Below are 15,979 nucleotides of genomic sequence, written 5' to 3'. Positions count from 1 at the left end.
CCAACCAACGGCGCCTCCCGCGCCACGCCTCCAGCGCCGGCCTCGCCCGCGCAACGGACAACGGGCTGCACCGGCCCCGCCTCCGGCCCCGCCCCCACGCCGCGCCCCATGCCCGCGCGCACGGCACGCGCACGCGCACGCTCTTCCTTCTGGGCTGGCCCTGTCTCGCGGACCCGCTCGCGCTCCTGGCACTGCGCCAGCTCCACCGGTCGGCCTTGAGCCCCTGGCCCGGGCCAGTGACGTCACCGCCCGTTTCCGGTTGCCCGGCAACAGAGAGCGCAGCGGCGGGGAGCATTCCCCTCCCCCCGCTCTAGGCCTCGCCCCCTTCGGCTCCGCTTCCGGGGAGGCCTAGGCCGGTAGCGGAAGTGGGCCTGGCTGGGCGGGGCGGCGGGGGCGGGCCGTGGGCGCTGTTCCTCCTGGGCGGCGGAGGGGACCGGACGGAAGACGCCGGACGCGGGGCAGGCGCGAGACCCGCCCGACCGGTGGGGGCGTGAGACCGCAGGTGGGTCCTCCGAGGGACGGACGCGGGCGGCGGGGAGGCCGGGTCCCTGGGGAGCGGCGGACGCGGGCGGTGGGGAGGCCGGGTCCCTGGGGAGCGGCGGACGCGGGCGGCGGGGAGGCCGGGTCCCCGGGGAGCGGCGGATGGGAGAGGTACGATGGGCGTGAACTTTTGCCTATCGCACACCCCGCGAGTCCACTTGCACTTTCTGGTTGTGGACTTGATTCTGGACACATGGTCCCAGCCAGCTGCTTCCTCATTCCTGCCTTCTTCCACCCCACATAAAGTTCGGGGGCTCCTATTGGCCCGGTTACAGGTTTAGCGGGGAGTGGTAACAAAGGTCCCAGGCCTGGCCAACGTCAGGACAGGGCCCTGCAGTCTCCCCCAGGTCCTGACCCCCGTGCTTCCGAGTTGACACGCTCAAGACTGCTCAACCCTTGCGTGTTTGGGGTCGCCTGGGGGTGGTCTGTAATCTACAGATTCCCAGTGGGGTGCAGCAAGTGGAAGTGCCCGCTGCCCCTGCCCCATTCGGGCGCCCGCCTCCTCCCCTCCCTGCTGGGGGCACCCACCTCAGACAACAGCCATGCATCACTCCAGTCTCCCCACACGTGGCTTCCTCTCTCATTCACCCCTCCAGAGCTGAGCTGTCCCGTGCCACAGCCGCTGGCCATGTGTGGCCAGTGTGCACTTGGAACGTACCTCGTGCAAACTGGGGTGTGCCGCACGTGCCAAATACAAGTCTTGGAGACAAAGTCTGTTTAACAACAAAAAGCAAAATGGGTCTGTGACGTTTTGTGTCTGCTAGGTGTCGAGATGGTATTTGGCATTTTGGGGCTAAATGCCATACGGTATTAACAGCGACTTCACCTGCTTCCTTTCACTTTTTCGCTTTTCACTGAGGCTCCTGGAAAATTTGAAACTATGCCTGTGGCAGATGTCACATTTCTAGTGCTTTTTCTGACATCCTGTCCGCGGATGTGTATCCAACTCCTGTTTCCCAGGATTCGTTGTCCTCTGCGGCTTTAGGTGTTTCCTAAATAGAGTAAACTATTGGAAGATTTAACCAAATGCTTGGTGGATCATAATTGAATCAACCTTACTCATAATTTTAAGTCGAGTTTATTTTTTTAGAGCAGCTTTAGGCTCACAACAAAACTGAGTGGAAGGTACAGGAAATTCCCATAGACTCCCTTTCCCCATACACGCACTGCTGGCCCCATTATCGACATCCCCACCCAGCACCGAACGTGACGAACCACGGTCCACAGCGGACACGAGGTCACTCCTGGTGCGGCACACCCCGTGGGTCCGGACGAATGTCACAGACACCTGCCCACCACCACGGTGTCGTCCGGAGTAGACCCACGGCCCCGAAATTCCTGTGCTCCCCCCATTCACCCTCCCCCACCCGGGCAGCCGTGCCTCCGTGGTCCTGCCTTGTCCAGAACATCCTGGACTTGGAACCACCCCGTGTGTCGCCTCCTCAGCCTGGCTTCTGTCACCCAGTGCTGTGCGTCTGAGGCTCCTCCGTGTCTCTGTGCGGCTCGATGGCTTACTTTTTACTTGAACTTTCGTAAAGGAGAGAGCGCCGTTACCATCTTTACCCCGCACACCGTTGAGCATGGCGTTCGAGTACCAGACGCCCTTAGTAACCTGATGGGTTGAATTCTGGGTACGCCCCCCTCTGTCTCAGCAGAAGCAAAAGTGGTTATTTTAGTCCCTCAGGGGCTTCTCAGAAATGCCAGTGCAGTTCCCGAATCTTTTCTTAACAGTTTTAAGTCTCTTTGTTTCGTACGTACAAATGCCCCAAAGCCAAGACAGCTCAGCGAAAAGTCAGCCTTTAATCATGTTTCCGGGTGCTGTTCTCCCTTCCCCAGCACTTCATAAAGTGGGGGTTTTACAAAAATTCCCCAGGCAGCCGGCTTAGAAGTTGGGCTTTTACTCTGGGAAGTTTTAGACACGCCCCAGCTGGAGGGCCCCTTTCCTGATTTCCTAGAATTTCGAGGTCCGGATTGCTTAAGCGAAAAAGGGGAATCCGACGTCAGAAACCCGATTCTGGGAAGGAGACGGGCGTTTCTGTGTCTCCTGAGTTCAAAATAAGACATCTGTGACTGGGTCACTCTGGGGGTGCGCGGGCGCCGTGGGGGCTGAGCACCGTCCCAGGCCCCCGTGCTCGATGCCAGGAACACCCCAGTCGTGACGGCCACAGACGTCCCCAGACATGGCCCGCTGTCCCTGGAGACGGAGCGGCCCCAGGCGAGACCCTGGCACAGCTGGGAGCTAGGCACAGCACCCTGGAGAGAGCGCCATCTGTGAACGGATGGGCCTGGCCTGCTGTGGCCGCACTGTGTCCGTTTCAGACCAGGGTCTTCTCAGAGTCCAGTCCACATCCTGAGCATCCTGACGTTAAAAGGAAGCTTGGTCAGCCAGCTAGTGGAGTCTGCGTCGGGACGGGAGCGGAGCGGCTTCCCCTGCTGACCTGCGGGCCTCTGCTCAATGAAAGGGCCCCTTGAAACCTCAGGCGGAGGCCTAGAAGGAAGAGGCGCGGCTCCTGAGCAGACAGCCACCCCTGGTCTCTGTCACACGGTGCTTTCTGTCCCCAGGGGACACGGTTTCGTCACAGTCCTTGTATATCTGCCTCTGTGGCGGGAGGGGCCCGGCGTCCGCGGCGGCCCCAGTGCACCCAGCACCCCCTTGAAGCCCAGGCAGTGGGTGCGGGAGTCCTGGGCTCACATCCCCGGCCCGCCCCCTACTTGCCCTACGATCTGCCCCTCAAAGCTCCAGGGAGGGCCCTTCCTGCCTCTCCCAGCTCCTGGGGGTCACAGGCCATCCCGGGCATCCCTCGGCTTGCGACGCATCCACGGTCACATGGCCGACCTCTCCGAGTGTTTGTCCGGATTTCCCGGTTCTCATAAAGATGTGTGTCCTTGGATTTAGGGCCACCCTCTCCGGTGTGACTTCATCTTGACATCTGCAAAGATTCCAGTTTCCCAACAAGGGCTCACTCACAGGTGCCAGTGGTTAGGGCTCGAACATCCGTTTGGGGGGGACACGATTCCACCCATGGTAGACGGATGGGGAGTGACTGCTGATGGGCAGTCTTTTGAGGTGATGAGAATGTTCTGGAATTAGTGGTGATGATTGCACTCTTCTACGATCTTACTAAAAACGGTTGAATTGTGTACCTTAAGTTACTTACGTGTGAACTGTATCACAATTGGTTAAAACATAAAAGAACTACCAGGAGGGCGGGAGTATATAGAACCCCTCAATGGCACCCGGCCTGGAGTGATCTCTGCAAACCACTTCCTGCAGGACAAGTTGGGGAACTTGGCTCTGAAAACAAAGACATGAGGGCTGGATGCCAGCAAAGCCGCGCACCCTGGGGGGGGGGGGGCTGGGGGCTGGGGCCACCTTTGTGTGAGTCCCACAGGACGGCAGGTGGCCTTCCCACTCAGCCAGCGGTGGAGACACTGAGAAGACAGCGCCGGGGGGTGTGGCCTTTGACAGGACAGAGCCTGGGCTTCCAGCACCTTCCAGCCGAACCTCAGCCGCTAGGCCAGGAGCCGGGGTTTGCTGATCTGGAACATACGGGACCGACCTCTGAGGCTGGGGCTTGTTTGTCTGGAGCCCCAGCTCCAGGGCAGGGTCCCCTTAGCGGCAGCATGTCAGGGCCAGGGCCAGGGCAGGGTGTGGGGGCACCGGAAGGAAGCGGCAGCCGCAGCTCTGGGCCTCTCGGGGGGGGGGGAGGGGGAAGGGGGTGCTTAGAGGGACTGTGTTGTGTTTGGTTTTCAGAAAAAAAGGGGGGGGTGAGGAGGGTGTGGGTAGGGGCGGGGGAGTTTGTCGGCTTACCTTCCTCAGTCTAGAAGTTTCTGAGCGCCGCCACATCTCGTCTGTGGGAAGCACCAGGACAGCCCCCCGGAGCCCTTAGCACCGAATCCCCTGCCCCACCCTCCCCTGCGCCAACCGCGGAGGTGTTCCAGGAAGAGCTGGTAATGGGACCAGGGGCGGCGGTGGGGGGGCTTCCCGGGCACCCTGGGCTCCTGCCGCCCCTCAAGGCAAAGGCACCTTCTGGGGGCTGCCGCCCCTCGTCCGGGGGTCGGGAGGGGGGTGCATGTGTTCCTGAGAGAAAGCTGTTTGCTTTTGAGGGGAATTCTACCATCAGGGAAGTTTTTTAGGAAATCGTTGCTTCCACTTAAAAAACCTTCCCACTTCCTGAGAAGAGACCGAAAGCAGGCAGGAGCCCTGTAAGCCCCCTACTGCCCTGCCCCGCCCCACCTTCCAGAACCATCCCCGTGTGCGTCTGGTCCGTGGCACGAAGGCGTGCAGACAGACCACCGCCCTGCGGTACCCCTGAGGCCGCGCTCCCATGTCACACGGCGTGCTTCTGTCCTGTGTCCCCAGGTGACAGGGTCTCAGCTTAAACTCCCAGAGCCATCCCCGGGAGGCCCCAGGTAAAAAGCGACAGCAGGGCACTGGCGGGCTGTGTTTCTCTCGCCCCGGGATTGCTGTCCGGGGCGTAGCTTAGCCGCGGTGAATAAGGAGCCGGGGAATCAGGCGACCCACAGGAGGGGCTGCGGTGGCCCCCGTCTGGCTGGACATAACCCCCACCCTGTCTCCTCAAGCGGAAGGGAGTCTGCAGGTTGAAGACAGACCTCGAACAAGGAAGTATCTAAGCCGCGTCGTCGGAGGAGCAGAAGGTGGCCCACAGGGGATTCTTGTCCCTTGACCTGTCCCCAGAGGGGCCTGAGAGCGGCCAGGTTTGCAGCGCGACCCCCCGGGCAGGTGTGCAGGCCGCTTGGGCGTTACTGGGCGTAGGCGGGGAGCGGGTTCCGCACCGGTGTGTCCAGCACGGGCCCACCAGGGGCGCACGGCCGATCTGACAGAGGGTCGGGGTGGGTGTGGCTGCGCCCCGTCCTCTGAGGCGCCACCTTCCCACCGCTCAGGCCCTCCCGCTGGAACCAGGGAGGGTCGGCTGCCCCGGCCACACCGGTTCTGTGCAGGCTTCACAGGGCCGCAGGGGGGACCGGCCCCGGCCCGGAGGGGGGCTGGCACTGGCTTTGGGTTAGGCCGGCAGAGGGCCGAATAACGGAGAGGGGGCCCGCCGTGGCGGCACGCGGCCGGGCAGAAAGGGTGGTGGCTTCACCCACAGCCCAGGGGTCCCGCTCTGGCCCCTCCCCCTACCCGCCGCCAGGATGGAAACTCCGATCTAAGTAATCGTTAACCAGGCAGTACGGAGACATGGTCTTCTAATCCAGGGTCTCGCCCGAGGTGACTCGGCCCCCAGGGGACCCTGGTCACGACGGGGGGCGGGGATGCCACCCCACAGTGCCCCGGGGAGACCCGGTCGGCCCGCTGTTGGTGCCGCACTGCTTGGGGGTGACCGTAAAGCCGAATCCACCAAGGCGGCCGGGAGCGTCAATGGTGCCAGAGCCCCCGGGCCGCCCTGGGGAGGGAAGCAGACGCGCTTCTCTCTGTTGTCGCCCCGTGTCCTCATCAGAGCACAGGCGCCTCGAGCCACCGGCTGGGGGTCATCACGGGACCTCCCTCCTTCCAGTCGTCCGGCACCGTCTACTCTCTGTGCCTCTCGGTGGCTGCTCCAGGGCCCCGTGAGCGGGGGTTACAAGCCGTGCCGGCCTCGGTGCAAGCGAACAGGGACGCTTCAGCCGTTTAGGGCCCCGGATAGAGGCCTGCCCGTGCCCCCCCCTTTCTCAGATAACATCCGCGTGCCTTACGCCCACTCATCGACAGCGCACAGCCCTGTGTCTTCAGTTCACAAGGCTGTGCAGTCACCTCCTCTGGTTCCAGAACATTCCATCACCCCATAGGAAACCCGGTCCCCATCAGCCGTCACCCCCACTCCTCCCCCAGCCCCCACGAGTCCCCTTCCTGTCCCTGGATGGGCCTGTTCTGGACGTTTCACACCCGCGGACTCACACCCCGCGTGGCCTCTCGTGTCGGGTTCCCTCCCTGAGCGTCGTGTGTTCGGGGTCCATCCGCGGGGCGGCGGGGGTGGGCGCCTCGTTCCTGCTCGCAGCCGAGGGACGTGTGCGTGTGCGGCGGACCCAGCTGGTTCACGTGGTCACCTGTTGATGGACGTTTGGGTTGTTTCCACTTTTTGGTGAACGTTATGAATCGCGCTGCCGCGAACACGCGTGTATGTTTCGTGTGCACGTGTGTTGTCGCCTCTCTTGCCTGTGGATCTGAGAGGCATCGCTAGGCTCCGGGGTAGCCCCGTGATGGGCCGTTGTCCCCAGTGGTCGCTGCCTTTTACGCGCACACTGGCCAGGCCCGAGGGTTCCGGTCTGCCTGTCCTCGCTGGCGCTGGTGACGGGCTTTGTGGTGACGGCTGTTGTCGTGGGAGCGCTGGTTTTCCCGTCCCTCTGACCCCGCCGTCTCCGGTCAGCTCTTCCGACCCTGATGCTCACCTTCTGTGTTTTGTGTGGTTCCTGCGCCTTGAGCACAGCTCAGCTGGGCCCAGAGGAGTGGTGGGGCTTTGCCTGTCCACGCAGAGGGCGGGAGGCCTCGCCAGCCACGCCGCAGGCAGGAAGGGCCCGGGCCCACGGGTAGCCAGGCTGGGCTGCCGCAGTGTCGTCCGCAGCGAGTCACTGTGCCCAGGCTCGTTATGAAACTCCGCAGGGCCTGTTAACTGGTGGCTCCTGAGTCTCCTGGGGCCCCTGCGGCAAGTGACCACAGATTCCGTGGCCTGGAGCCACACACCTCTGTCACCTCACAGTTCTGGAGGTCATGAGTTCAAAGTGGAGTGGGCAGGGCTGGGCTGGAAAGTCCTAACACCCAGGCGTGGGCAGGGGTGCCCCCCCCGGGGCCCCAGGGAGCCCCCTTTCCCCCCTTTTCTGGCTTTCAGAGGCCCCGCATCCTGGGCCCGCGGCCCCTCCTCGTCCTCCCGGCCAGCAGCACGGGGTCTGCCCATCTCTCTGCCTCCCTCTCATGAGGACCTCGCCAGGACGCTGGGCCCCTGGGGCACCCAGGGTCACCCCGCCTCAGGGGCCTTGACAGGGTCCTCTCTGCCACGTGAAGTGACAGGTTCCCGGTCGCAGAACCAGGACGGGGATGCTTTTGGAGGCCCTTATCCTTCCCACCGCCTCCTGCCCACTCACCAGGGCAGGGAGCCTGCTTCACACTCTTGCACGTCAGGTGCTGCCTCAGCCCCGGGAGCAGGCCCTGGGGACACACCGAGGACCAGGCCGACGCTGGCCGGGTGGGGCAGCTGCGAGCAGGTGGGAGGGTGGCAGCGGGGTCCCTCCATGTCTGCCGCCACCTCCCATTTGGCCCCCGGTGGCCGCAGAAGGACCAGCTCTCGAGGCTCTGCTTGGGTGCTGGTGCCCTTCAGCCGCGAGCCATCTCTCTTTAAGTCTCGTGGCCGAGAGTCCACACGGCCCACACCGCTCAGCTGGGGCTCCCAGCTCGGCCACAGCGGGCGCAGAGTCGGCCCAGTGCTGGCGAGGCAGGTGCGCAGGCCGCACGTGGCCCCAGAAATGCAATCGCCGGCTCTGGGGGCGCCTTGTCAGGGCCCAGGGTCCCGGGAGGCCTCTTCTTCCCACGTCCCGGCAACAGAGGGCCACAGGCCGGGGTGGAGCCGTGACAGCTCTAAGTGTTTGCTGGGAGCCCAGGTGCCCCCGTTGCCAGCCCGCCGTCTGGGTCACCCTCCCTGCATCCCGGGCCGCCGTGTGCACTCATCTCCAAGAGTCTGGGGACCCCTGCACCCGGACAGGTAGCGCCTGTGGTGCACGTTCTCTGCGGGGGCCGCCGTGGGGGCTGGGGGGTGAGTGGGGTCCCTGCAGAAGGGGGCTTGATGAGGGAAGCAGAGGCCAGAGCCATGTGGGCTGATGGCCAAAGATGTGACGCCCTGGAAGCCGGGAAAGGCGAGGACTCCCAGGAGGGCCGTCTCGGAGCTGGAGCCTCTAGAACTTTCTGATACCACGGTTGGGCTGTTAGGAGCCCTGAGTCTGTGGTACTTTCCTAGAGCCACGTGCTGGGTCTTGAGGGCTGGAGTCAGAGGAATGAGCCCCCCCCCCCCCCCCCCCCCCCCGCCCACAGTTTAAGTAAAGGAGAAGCTGGCCGGGGTGGGCATTTGCGGTGAAGTCCTAAACGGTTACTTGTTGTAGGCAGCAAATGGAGGAGGGCCGCGGGGCGGGGCCGCGGGGCGGGGCCGCGGGGCGGGGCCGCGGGGCGGGGCCGCGGGGCGGGGCCGCGGGGCGGGGCCGCGGGGCGGGGCCTGGCACTTCCGCCTCTCCCCGCGCTTCCCCTTCTGAGCCTTCTGTCTGTGAACTCCCGAGACCCCGGCCCCGCCTGCCACTCTGGCACCCGGCCCCTCCCATCGCAGCCCGGCCTTCGCTCCCGCGACAGTGTGGGGTGATGGGCAGTGCCAGGCACAGCATGGTGACTGTGTCCCGCCTGAGCACCCGGCCTCACGTGCTCCATTGCGCTCTCTCCCACTCCCTGACGTGGGGCGTGTCCTGTCCCAGGTAACAGGACACGGAGCACAGAGAGAGGCTGGAAGAGTAGGGGGAGATAGGGCCCTCACCGCCCTGGGCAGGGCCGCGTCCCCAGAAGCCAGTGGGCGCCCATCCTGGTCCCAGCTTGGACAGACAGGACCCAGACGGGCTCGTCCGGGCCTCTTAGGCAGGCCCCGTGGGGCAGCGTGTCCCCCCAGAATTCCCGTCCGTCCATTGGGAGCGCGGTTTCTGCGCATGTCCTCAGGGTGGTGAGGTCTGCTCCCGGCCCTCTCCTGGCCCTGGCGGTGCTGGCCATCCTTGGTGCCCCCCCTTGACCTCCATCCTCATGCAGCCTTCTCCTGTGTGTCTGCGTGTCCTTCTGCGAGGACAGCCGTCATCGGACCAGGGACACCTGGATAATCCGGGAGGAGCACGTCCCGAGATGCTCAGTCACCTCCGCCAAGCACCTTTTTCCAAATAAGGTCCATTTGCAGGTCCCAGGGATGGAGACCTCCCTTCGCCCTTGGCCGCCACTGACCTGCTGCGGTCGCCGTTGGCCGCTGCGCGGCTTTGCACACGACCCCTCCCGCTGTACAGCGGGGGCTCCGCCAGCTCTGGCTCGTCGGGGGCTTTGCCTCAGCGCCTTCTGCCGAGGTGGCGGACCGTTGTGTCCACCGGCGCCCTCTCCGTGAAACTGAAAGCCACGAGTCTCGGGGGCCTCCCGATCCAGCCCCGTGTGCTTCCGAAAGAGGGTTTCCAGAAACAGGTGACCCTTCTCCCCTTTCTGTGTTCCAGATCTCGGGGGAGGCCGGGGACGCCGCGAATCTCCGGTCCCCCGTCCCCGCGGCTGACCGCAGCGCCCTGCCCGGGGCCACTCTGCAGAGGCCTCGCCGGGGAGCACGGGCCGGGCACGGGGCCACCATGTCCAACCCCTTTCTGAAGCAAGTTTTCAACAAGGACAAGACTTTCCGGCCGAAGCGCAAGTTCGAGCCGGGCACCCAGCGGTTCGAGCTGCACAAGAAGGCGCAGGCGTCGCTGAACGCGGGGCTCGACCTGAAGCTGGCCGTGCAGCTGCCCCCCGGCGAGGAGCTCAGCGACTGGGTGGCCGTGCACGTGGTGGACTTCTTCAACCGCGTCAACCTCATCTACGGCACCATCGGCGACGAGTGCACGGAGCAGTCCTGCCCGGTCATGTCCGGCGGCCCCAAGTACGAGTACCGCTGGCAAGACGAGCACCAGTTCCGCAAGCCCACGGCGCTGTCGGCCCCCCGCTACATGGACCTGCTCATGGACTGGATCGAGGTGCAGATCAACAACGAGGAGCTCTTTCCCACCCACGTGGGTGAGTCGGGGCGGCCGGGCCGGGCGGGTAGGACTCGCGTTCGTACGGTCGGCCCGTCTCGAGCGGGCAGTTCGGGGGCGTTTAGCAATACGTTCACAGATTTATGCAAGTGCCACAACTGGTTCTGGAACATTCCACCACCCTGAAAGAAGCCCCCTCCCCCAGCACCCCCTCCCCCAGCACCCATGAGCCCCCTTCCTGTCCGTGGATGAGCCTGTTCTGGACGTTTCACACGCGTGGCCTCTCGTGTCTGGTTCCCACCCTGAGCGTCGTGTTCAGGGTCCGTCCGCGGGGCAGCGGGGGTGGGCGCCTCGCTCCTGCTCGCGGCCGAGGGATGTGCACGTGCGCGGGGGACATGGTCGTCTGTGGACGTGCGCGTGCGCGGTGGGCATGTTGTTCTTTAAGTTAAGGACCCTGAGATGGGAGATGACTCTGGATCGTCCTGCTGTGGCCTGAGTGTCGTCACAAGGGCCCTTGTGAGAAGGACGCAGAGTGAGATCCGACCTGAGAGAGAAGGTGGCGCGGCAGCCGGGAAGGGGGGAGGGGTCGTGGGCTTCCAGAGGCAGCAAGGACACGGACTGACCCCGGAGCCTCCGGAGGGAACAGTGCCTCCAGCACCTTGACCAACAGCAGGCCAGCGACAGACTCGGAACTTGTGGCTTCCGGCATTTAAGCCGCCAGGCCGGTGATAGTTTGTTACAGTGGCACCGGGAGACTCCCTGGGACACGGCTTCGACTGTCCCCGCCGGTGTTGACACGGCATCCCCGAGCAGCAGCAGGGCAGACAGGTCTCAGGCCCGGCCCCCGGGACCCCCTCCGCGTGTGCACTCTGTCCGTCACTGTGGCCGCCAGCCCTGCTGGGACCCCAACAGGTTCCACCCGCTCCTGGGGGGGGGGGCGGCACCCTAGAGCTTGAGGCCCCAAGCCTGCCCCTCACCACGGAAGGTGACTCCTAAGCTTACCGAACAGGACACCGACGAGAGGCAGAGAAAAGTAACTTGGCAGGTGCCTCGCAGCCGTCCAGTGGGACCCTGAGGCCTCACGCAGGCCCTTGTGCTTCAGGCTCTCGGGGCCCCAGGCCCGTCCCACACGGTCACATCGGGTGGGGGTTCCGGCCTGGCCAGCGTCACCCTGAGGCTTGCAAGGCCCTGGCCAGGCAGGCAGAGGAAATGCTTCACGCGGAGTGGGGTCCCGTGTGCCGGGCTACACCTGGGGCTGGGTTTGTGGCTTCGCAAGGGAAGGACGAGGTCCGCGCTTCATCCCGGCTCCCGTGTGGGTTCCGTTCACGCTTGTGCGTCCGCTTGGGTCTCGAGCCACCAGCCTGTGCTCTTAATGTCGGACCAGGGGTTGCGCACTTTTCCTCGTGGGGACCAGTTGGTAAATCTCTCCGGCTTGGCCGGCCACACGGTGTGTGTCTTGACGGCTCACATCTGCGTCATAGACCGAAAGCTGCTGTAGGCGGTTCATAAACAGACGGGTGCACCTGTGTCCCAGTGTCACTTTATTTCTAAGAGCGGACGGGGCCGGGTTCGCACCCCGCGGGAGAGCCCTCAGGAGCGTGTGCGGCTTAGTCCTGGGAGATTCTGTGTCGGGCCCATCCAGACCAGGCTACTTTAAACTGCCCCCTTCACCCAGGAGCGCCCTTGGCGGCTCCCGTCCTAGGACAGAGGCACAGCGGGGGCCGGGGCGGCCTCACACCCGGGCCCCGTGTGGGTTCAGTGCCGAGCCGGGCTCCCCGGGGCTCCGTTTGTCCGCTTGCTGTGGGCCTGATGTTCCTTCTGAGCTTAAAGCCTCTTTCCACTACGAGGGGCCCCAGCACGTGGGGACTGCCAGCCCTCGAGGTGACCATCCCACCGCGTGGCTTCCAGGGGCTTTCAAGGAAAGCATCTGCTCCGCAGGGACCCACAGACCGTTCGGTTTCACGTCCAGAGTCGAGGGACGGGGAACGTGCACAGGCCTCAGTGAGCCTGAGCAAAGCCTCCACAGAGTCGGCCGGGAACGGCCCGTTCACCACACTCGGACGCTTGCCCATGACCGAGGCCCATCGTTCCCCTGTCCCGAGAGGCCACCTGGGCCCAGATACAGGGGAGGGAGCAGGGCGGCACCCGGGACGCGCAGGGTCAGGCTGCACCGGTCACAGTCCGCTCGTAGAGAGCCTTCTCCCTCCCACTTGCCTCCGGGTAGAGGACAGACAGCCCCGTGGGCCGTCCCGCTCTCGCTGCGGCGCCGTCCTGAGAGCTTTCCCGCACCCGCATCCCGCACGCGCCGGTGTGTCCACCTGGGGGACGTGCGCCCGGCACACGGGGGCTTCCCGCAGGGCGCGGCGTCTCTGTGCGTCCTCTCCCTGGGCTGCTAGCCCCTCACGTCGGGGACGGGGGCCCCTCGCTCTTTCCGGTCCCGGGCACGCACCTGCCCGTGCTTGCTGCACCCCGTCCGTGCCGCGGGACGGAGGGGCGTGAACGGATGAGGGTGGAAGGGGCACGCGGGGGCGCCTGACGCGACCCACCGCGGCCCAAGGAAGCGTCGGTGACGGCAAGCGAGAGGACGTGGTAAAGACGAACCGGGGGTGGGGGCAGGAGGACCGGGAGCCCATCAGGGAGTCTGCTAAGGACAAGAAGCCTCACCGGAAACCGCGCGGCGCCCACGGGCGGGAACCCAAGTGGGGTCGGGAAGGGGGGAGGTGGGCCCCCCGCCCCCCTGAGCCTCTCGCCCCGCCCACAGGCACGCCGTTCCCCAAGAACTTCCTGCAGGTGGTGAGGAAGATCCTGTCGCGACTGTTCCGCGTGTTCGTGCACGTCTACATCCACCACTTCGACCGCATCGCGCAGATGGGCTCCGAGGCGCACGTCAACACCTGCTACAAGCACTTTTACTACTTCGTCAAGGAGTTCGGCCTCATCGACACCAAGGAGCTCGAGCCGCTGGTGAGCGGGCCGGGACTGGTGGGCGGGGGGACGCTGGGGTCCCGGGCTGGTCCGCAGGGCCCAGACCCCCGGCTTGGCGGCGGCCCCCGCGGCTCCACGGCCCGAAGTCAGCGGAGGGGAGCGGAGGGGGGTTCTCTGGGCCTGGGCCCAAATTTGTGACGCAGTGACGCTCGAGTGGGCCGTTCGGGTTCCTGGCAGGCACACGGGACACCCCCCCCCACCCCCCCGGGCTTACTTTTGGTTCTGGCTGCTCCGGTCCCCCCACTAGCGGGCATGGCGGGGATGCGGCTGCCATGCCCTCGGGGACCCTGGGGAGGTGACCCTGCAAACACCAGCGGCCCGGTGGCCGGGCCCGGACATCCCAGTGTCCCCCACCCTTGTCCTCACTGCCTGGCTGGAGACCAAGCAATGATTTCTTTTTTTCTTTTTTTTTTTTTTAATGTTTATTCATTTTGAGTTCGAGGCAGAGCTGGAACGGGGGAGGGGCAGAGAGAGAGGGAGACACAGAATCCAAAACAGGCTCCGGGCTCCGAGCCGTCAGCACGGAGCCTGACATGGGGCTCGAACCCACAGACCGTGAGATCGTGACCTGAGGTGAAGTCAGACGCTTAAAGGAGGCTCAGTTTGTTTGTTTGCTTGTTCATTTTAATGTTTACATATTTATTTTGAGAGAGAGAGGAACTGGGGGAGGGGCAGACAGAGGATCCCAAGTAGGCTCTGCCCGGTCAGCCCAGAGCCCAGTGTGGGGTTCGATTTCACGACCACGAGACGCTCACGACCTGAGCTGAAATCAAGAGTCGGATGCTCAACCGAGTGAGCCACCCAGGTGCCCCGATACCCTCATCATTTCTCCCGTATCCATGCTTCCAGTTCTTTCTGGGGCCAGCGAGACTTCCCCAGGCTGTGTGTAAAGGACGTGGGCTGGTGCTGATCTGCCCGCTGCTCCTGCACACCGAGGCTCCCGGGGTCTTGCCGTGGTGCAGAACGTGGCAAGATGTCTTCGTGCCTTAGCGTTTACGCATTGCCGCAGCCGCTCTCCCTCGACAACACTGCCTTTTTGGCCCTTCACAGAATGGCTTGGGCCCCCCCCCCCCCAACCCGGTTATCTGTTCCGTTGTTCGTAAGGTTTGGTGTGAAATGAAGCCTGCGGGTCCCTTGAGACCGGATCTGCTTTTCTGGGGTGTGGTTTCTGTCCTTCTCGTCTCGATACCTGACGTCCCTCTCGTTCTTAACAGAAAGAAATGACTGCACGGATGTGCCACTGAGCGCCGCTCGGCCCTGCGGCCACCGAGGCAGTGCCCAGGGGACACTCTAGCCTGAGGGCCACGTCTCCGGAACATGGGCCCGTGCTTTCTAGAAAGCCCAGCAAGTGATCGGAGCTCCATGCTGTCGCGGCTACGCTGAGCGCTGGGGTCGAGTCCTCCCCGATCCCAGATGCAGCAGCCGTGGGTCTGGCCACCCTGAGCCCGTCTCCTCGGCCGGCATTGAACTTGGACTCTGTGGTTGTATGTGTCGGGCACCTGGGAAAACCCACTGTGTTTGTAAGGCACTTGCATTTGCTCAGTGGGCCCGCACGGACCTGTGCCCTGCGGGCAGCCGGCGCCTGGGAGCCCCGTGTCTGCTTCACGACAGGTACGACAGGGACCCCACAGCCTGCCTCCCGGCCCCCCCGGGCCCCTTCGTGGATCATGAAAGATACGATTTTTCTTTTCCTACACGTGAGCCTGCCTTCCCCTTTAGAAGAATATCCCCTCTCCCGTGTGGACAACACAGGATGAGTCCCCTGGAACCGCTCTCCTGGGCGGGATCTTTGAGTCTTGCCAGATGTTAGCTGTGGCCGTGTGGCTGTGGGATCCGAATCCCACCACTGTCTCCCACGGGCCCTGGGAGGGGTGGCCAGGGCCCCGTCGGGGGCTGCACCGAAGTGACCACGGGAAGCCCCGTTCTGCCCCGAGTTCGTGCCTCTGCCTGCCCACACATCCTCCGTGGCCTCTCGCCGTGGCTGCCCTTCCAGTGTGGACCGTGCCGACTCAGTACCTCTGGGTGTCTGGGATGCTCGCAGACGTGAGGGGCACCGTCACCCAACACCGAACAAGTGCAATTAACATGAGCTCGGGCCTCGGTCCTTCCGGAAGCCTCCGGGGCCCAGCTCAGGGGGGGTCCTGGCAAGACAGCCTCCCAGGACGAGGAGACTGTCCAGTCGAATGTCGCCCCTTCACATGCAAGACCACAGCCAAACCGCAGAACCACTGTGCGCCCCAGGGTTCCCAGCTGCTCCCGCCATGAAGCCAGGCCGGGGACGGTGGCAGGGACCCTCTGCATCCTCCCCGCCCACGGGTGTTCCCACCCGAGCATCAGAATAAATTGTGCCATTTTTGTACCCGCGGCTGCTGGTGGTCATTTCCATTTTCCTGGCGGGGGGGGGAGCCGGTGTTGGGACACATCACGGCCACTGTCCCCAGGGTGCCCTCATCCCCAAGGGGCGAGGGATCCTAGATGGCCGGTGGCCCGCCAGAGTGCCCCAGATAGGTAAACAGACGCACAGGCTATGGGTGAAGTTAGGATTTCGTGGGGTGGTGAGGATGGAAGTCCCCGGAAAGCAGGCTGAGAACCGTGGGGAAGGCACGTGCTCTGTCCCGTTTCTGTTTCGTCAGTTGTCGCCAGTGCTTAGGCACAATTTTAACTCTGCCTTTCTGTGCGGGAGAAGGAGCCAGAAAATGTTGAACCCGCTGCAGCGTGATAGGGCAGAACCAGCCAG

The 15,979-nt window shown here is 64.3% G+C and overlaps 1 protein-coding gene across 5 annotated transcripts; it reads left to right on the top strand.

Annotated features, from left to right (window-relative positions):
* The first annotated feature begins 401 nt into the window (after nucleotides 1-401).
* On the top strand, nucleotides 402-15,601 carry MOB3A (MOB kinase activator 3A). Of its 5 annotated transcripts, none has more exons than XM_047094582.1 (5): nucleotides 4,339-4,491; nucleotides 5,125-5,284; nucleotides 9,751-10,297; nucleotides 13,019-13,221; nucleotides 14,457-15,601. In XM_047094582.1, the coding sequence occupies exons 3-5, from the start codon at nucleotides 9,877-9,879 to the stop codon at nucleotides 14,484-14,486; spliced, it is 654 nt and encodes a 217-aa protein (XP_046950538.1). In that variant the 5' UTR covers nucleotides 4,339-4,491; nucleotides 5,125-5,284; nucleotides 9,751-9,876; the 3' UTR covers nucleotides 14,487-15,601. The 5 variants fall into 5 exon arrangements, with proteins under 5 accessions (XP_046950537.1, XP_046950538.1, XP_046950534.1 ...); XM_047094583.1 differs by lacking the exon at nucleotides 4,339-4,491 and adding an exon at nucleotides 4,938-4,953; XM_047094581.1 differs by lacking the exons at nucleotides 4,339-4,491; nucleotides 5,125-5,284 and adding an exon at nucleotides 402-502.
* Nucleotides 15,602-15,979: the final 378 nt, after the last annotated feature.

This window comes from Lynx rufus, unplaced genomic scaffold, assembly GCF_022079265.1.
Source record: "Lynx rufus isolate CCGP_SWC_20201006 ecotype Redwood Valley unplaced genomic scaffold, mLynRuf1.p SCAF_4, whole genome shotgun sequence".
Classification (NCBI taxonomy): Eukaryota; Metazoa; Chordata; class Mammalia; order Carnivora; family Felidae; genus Lynx; species Lynx rufus.
The sequence above is the reverse complement of the archived record's forward strand: the minus strand, read 5'-3'. Positions and strand labels throughout refer to the sequence as shown.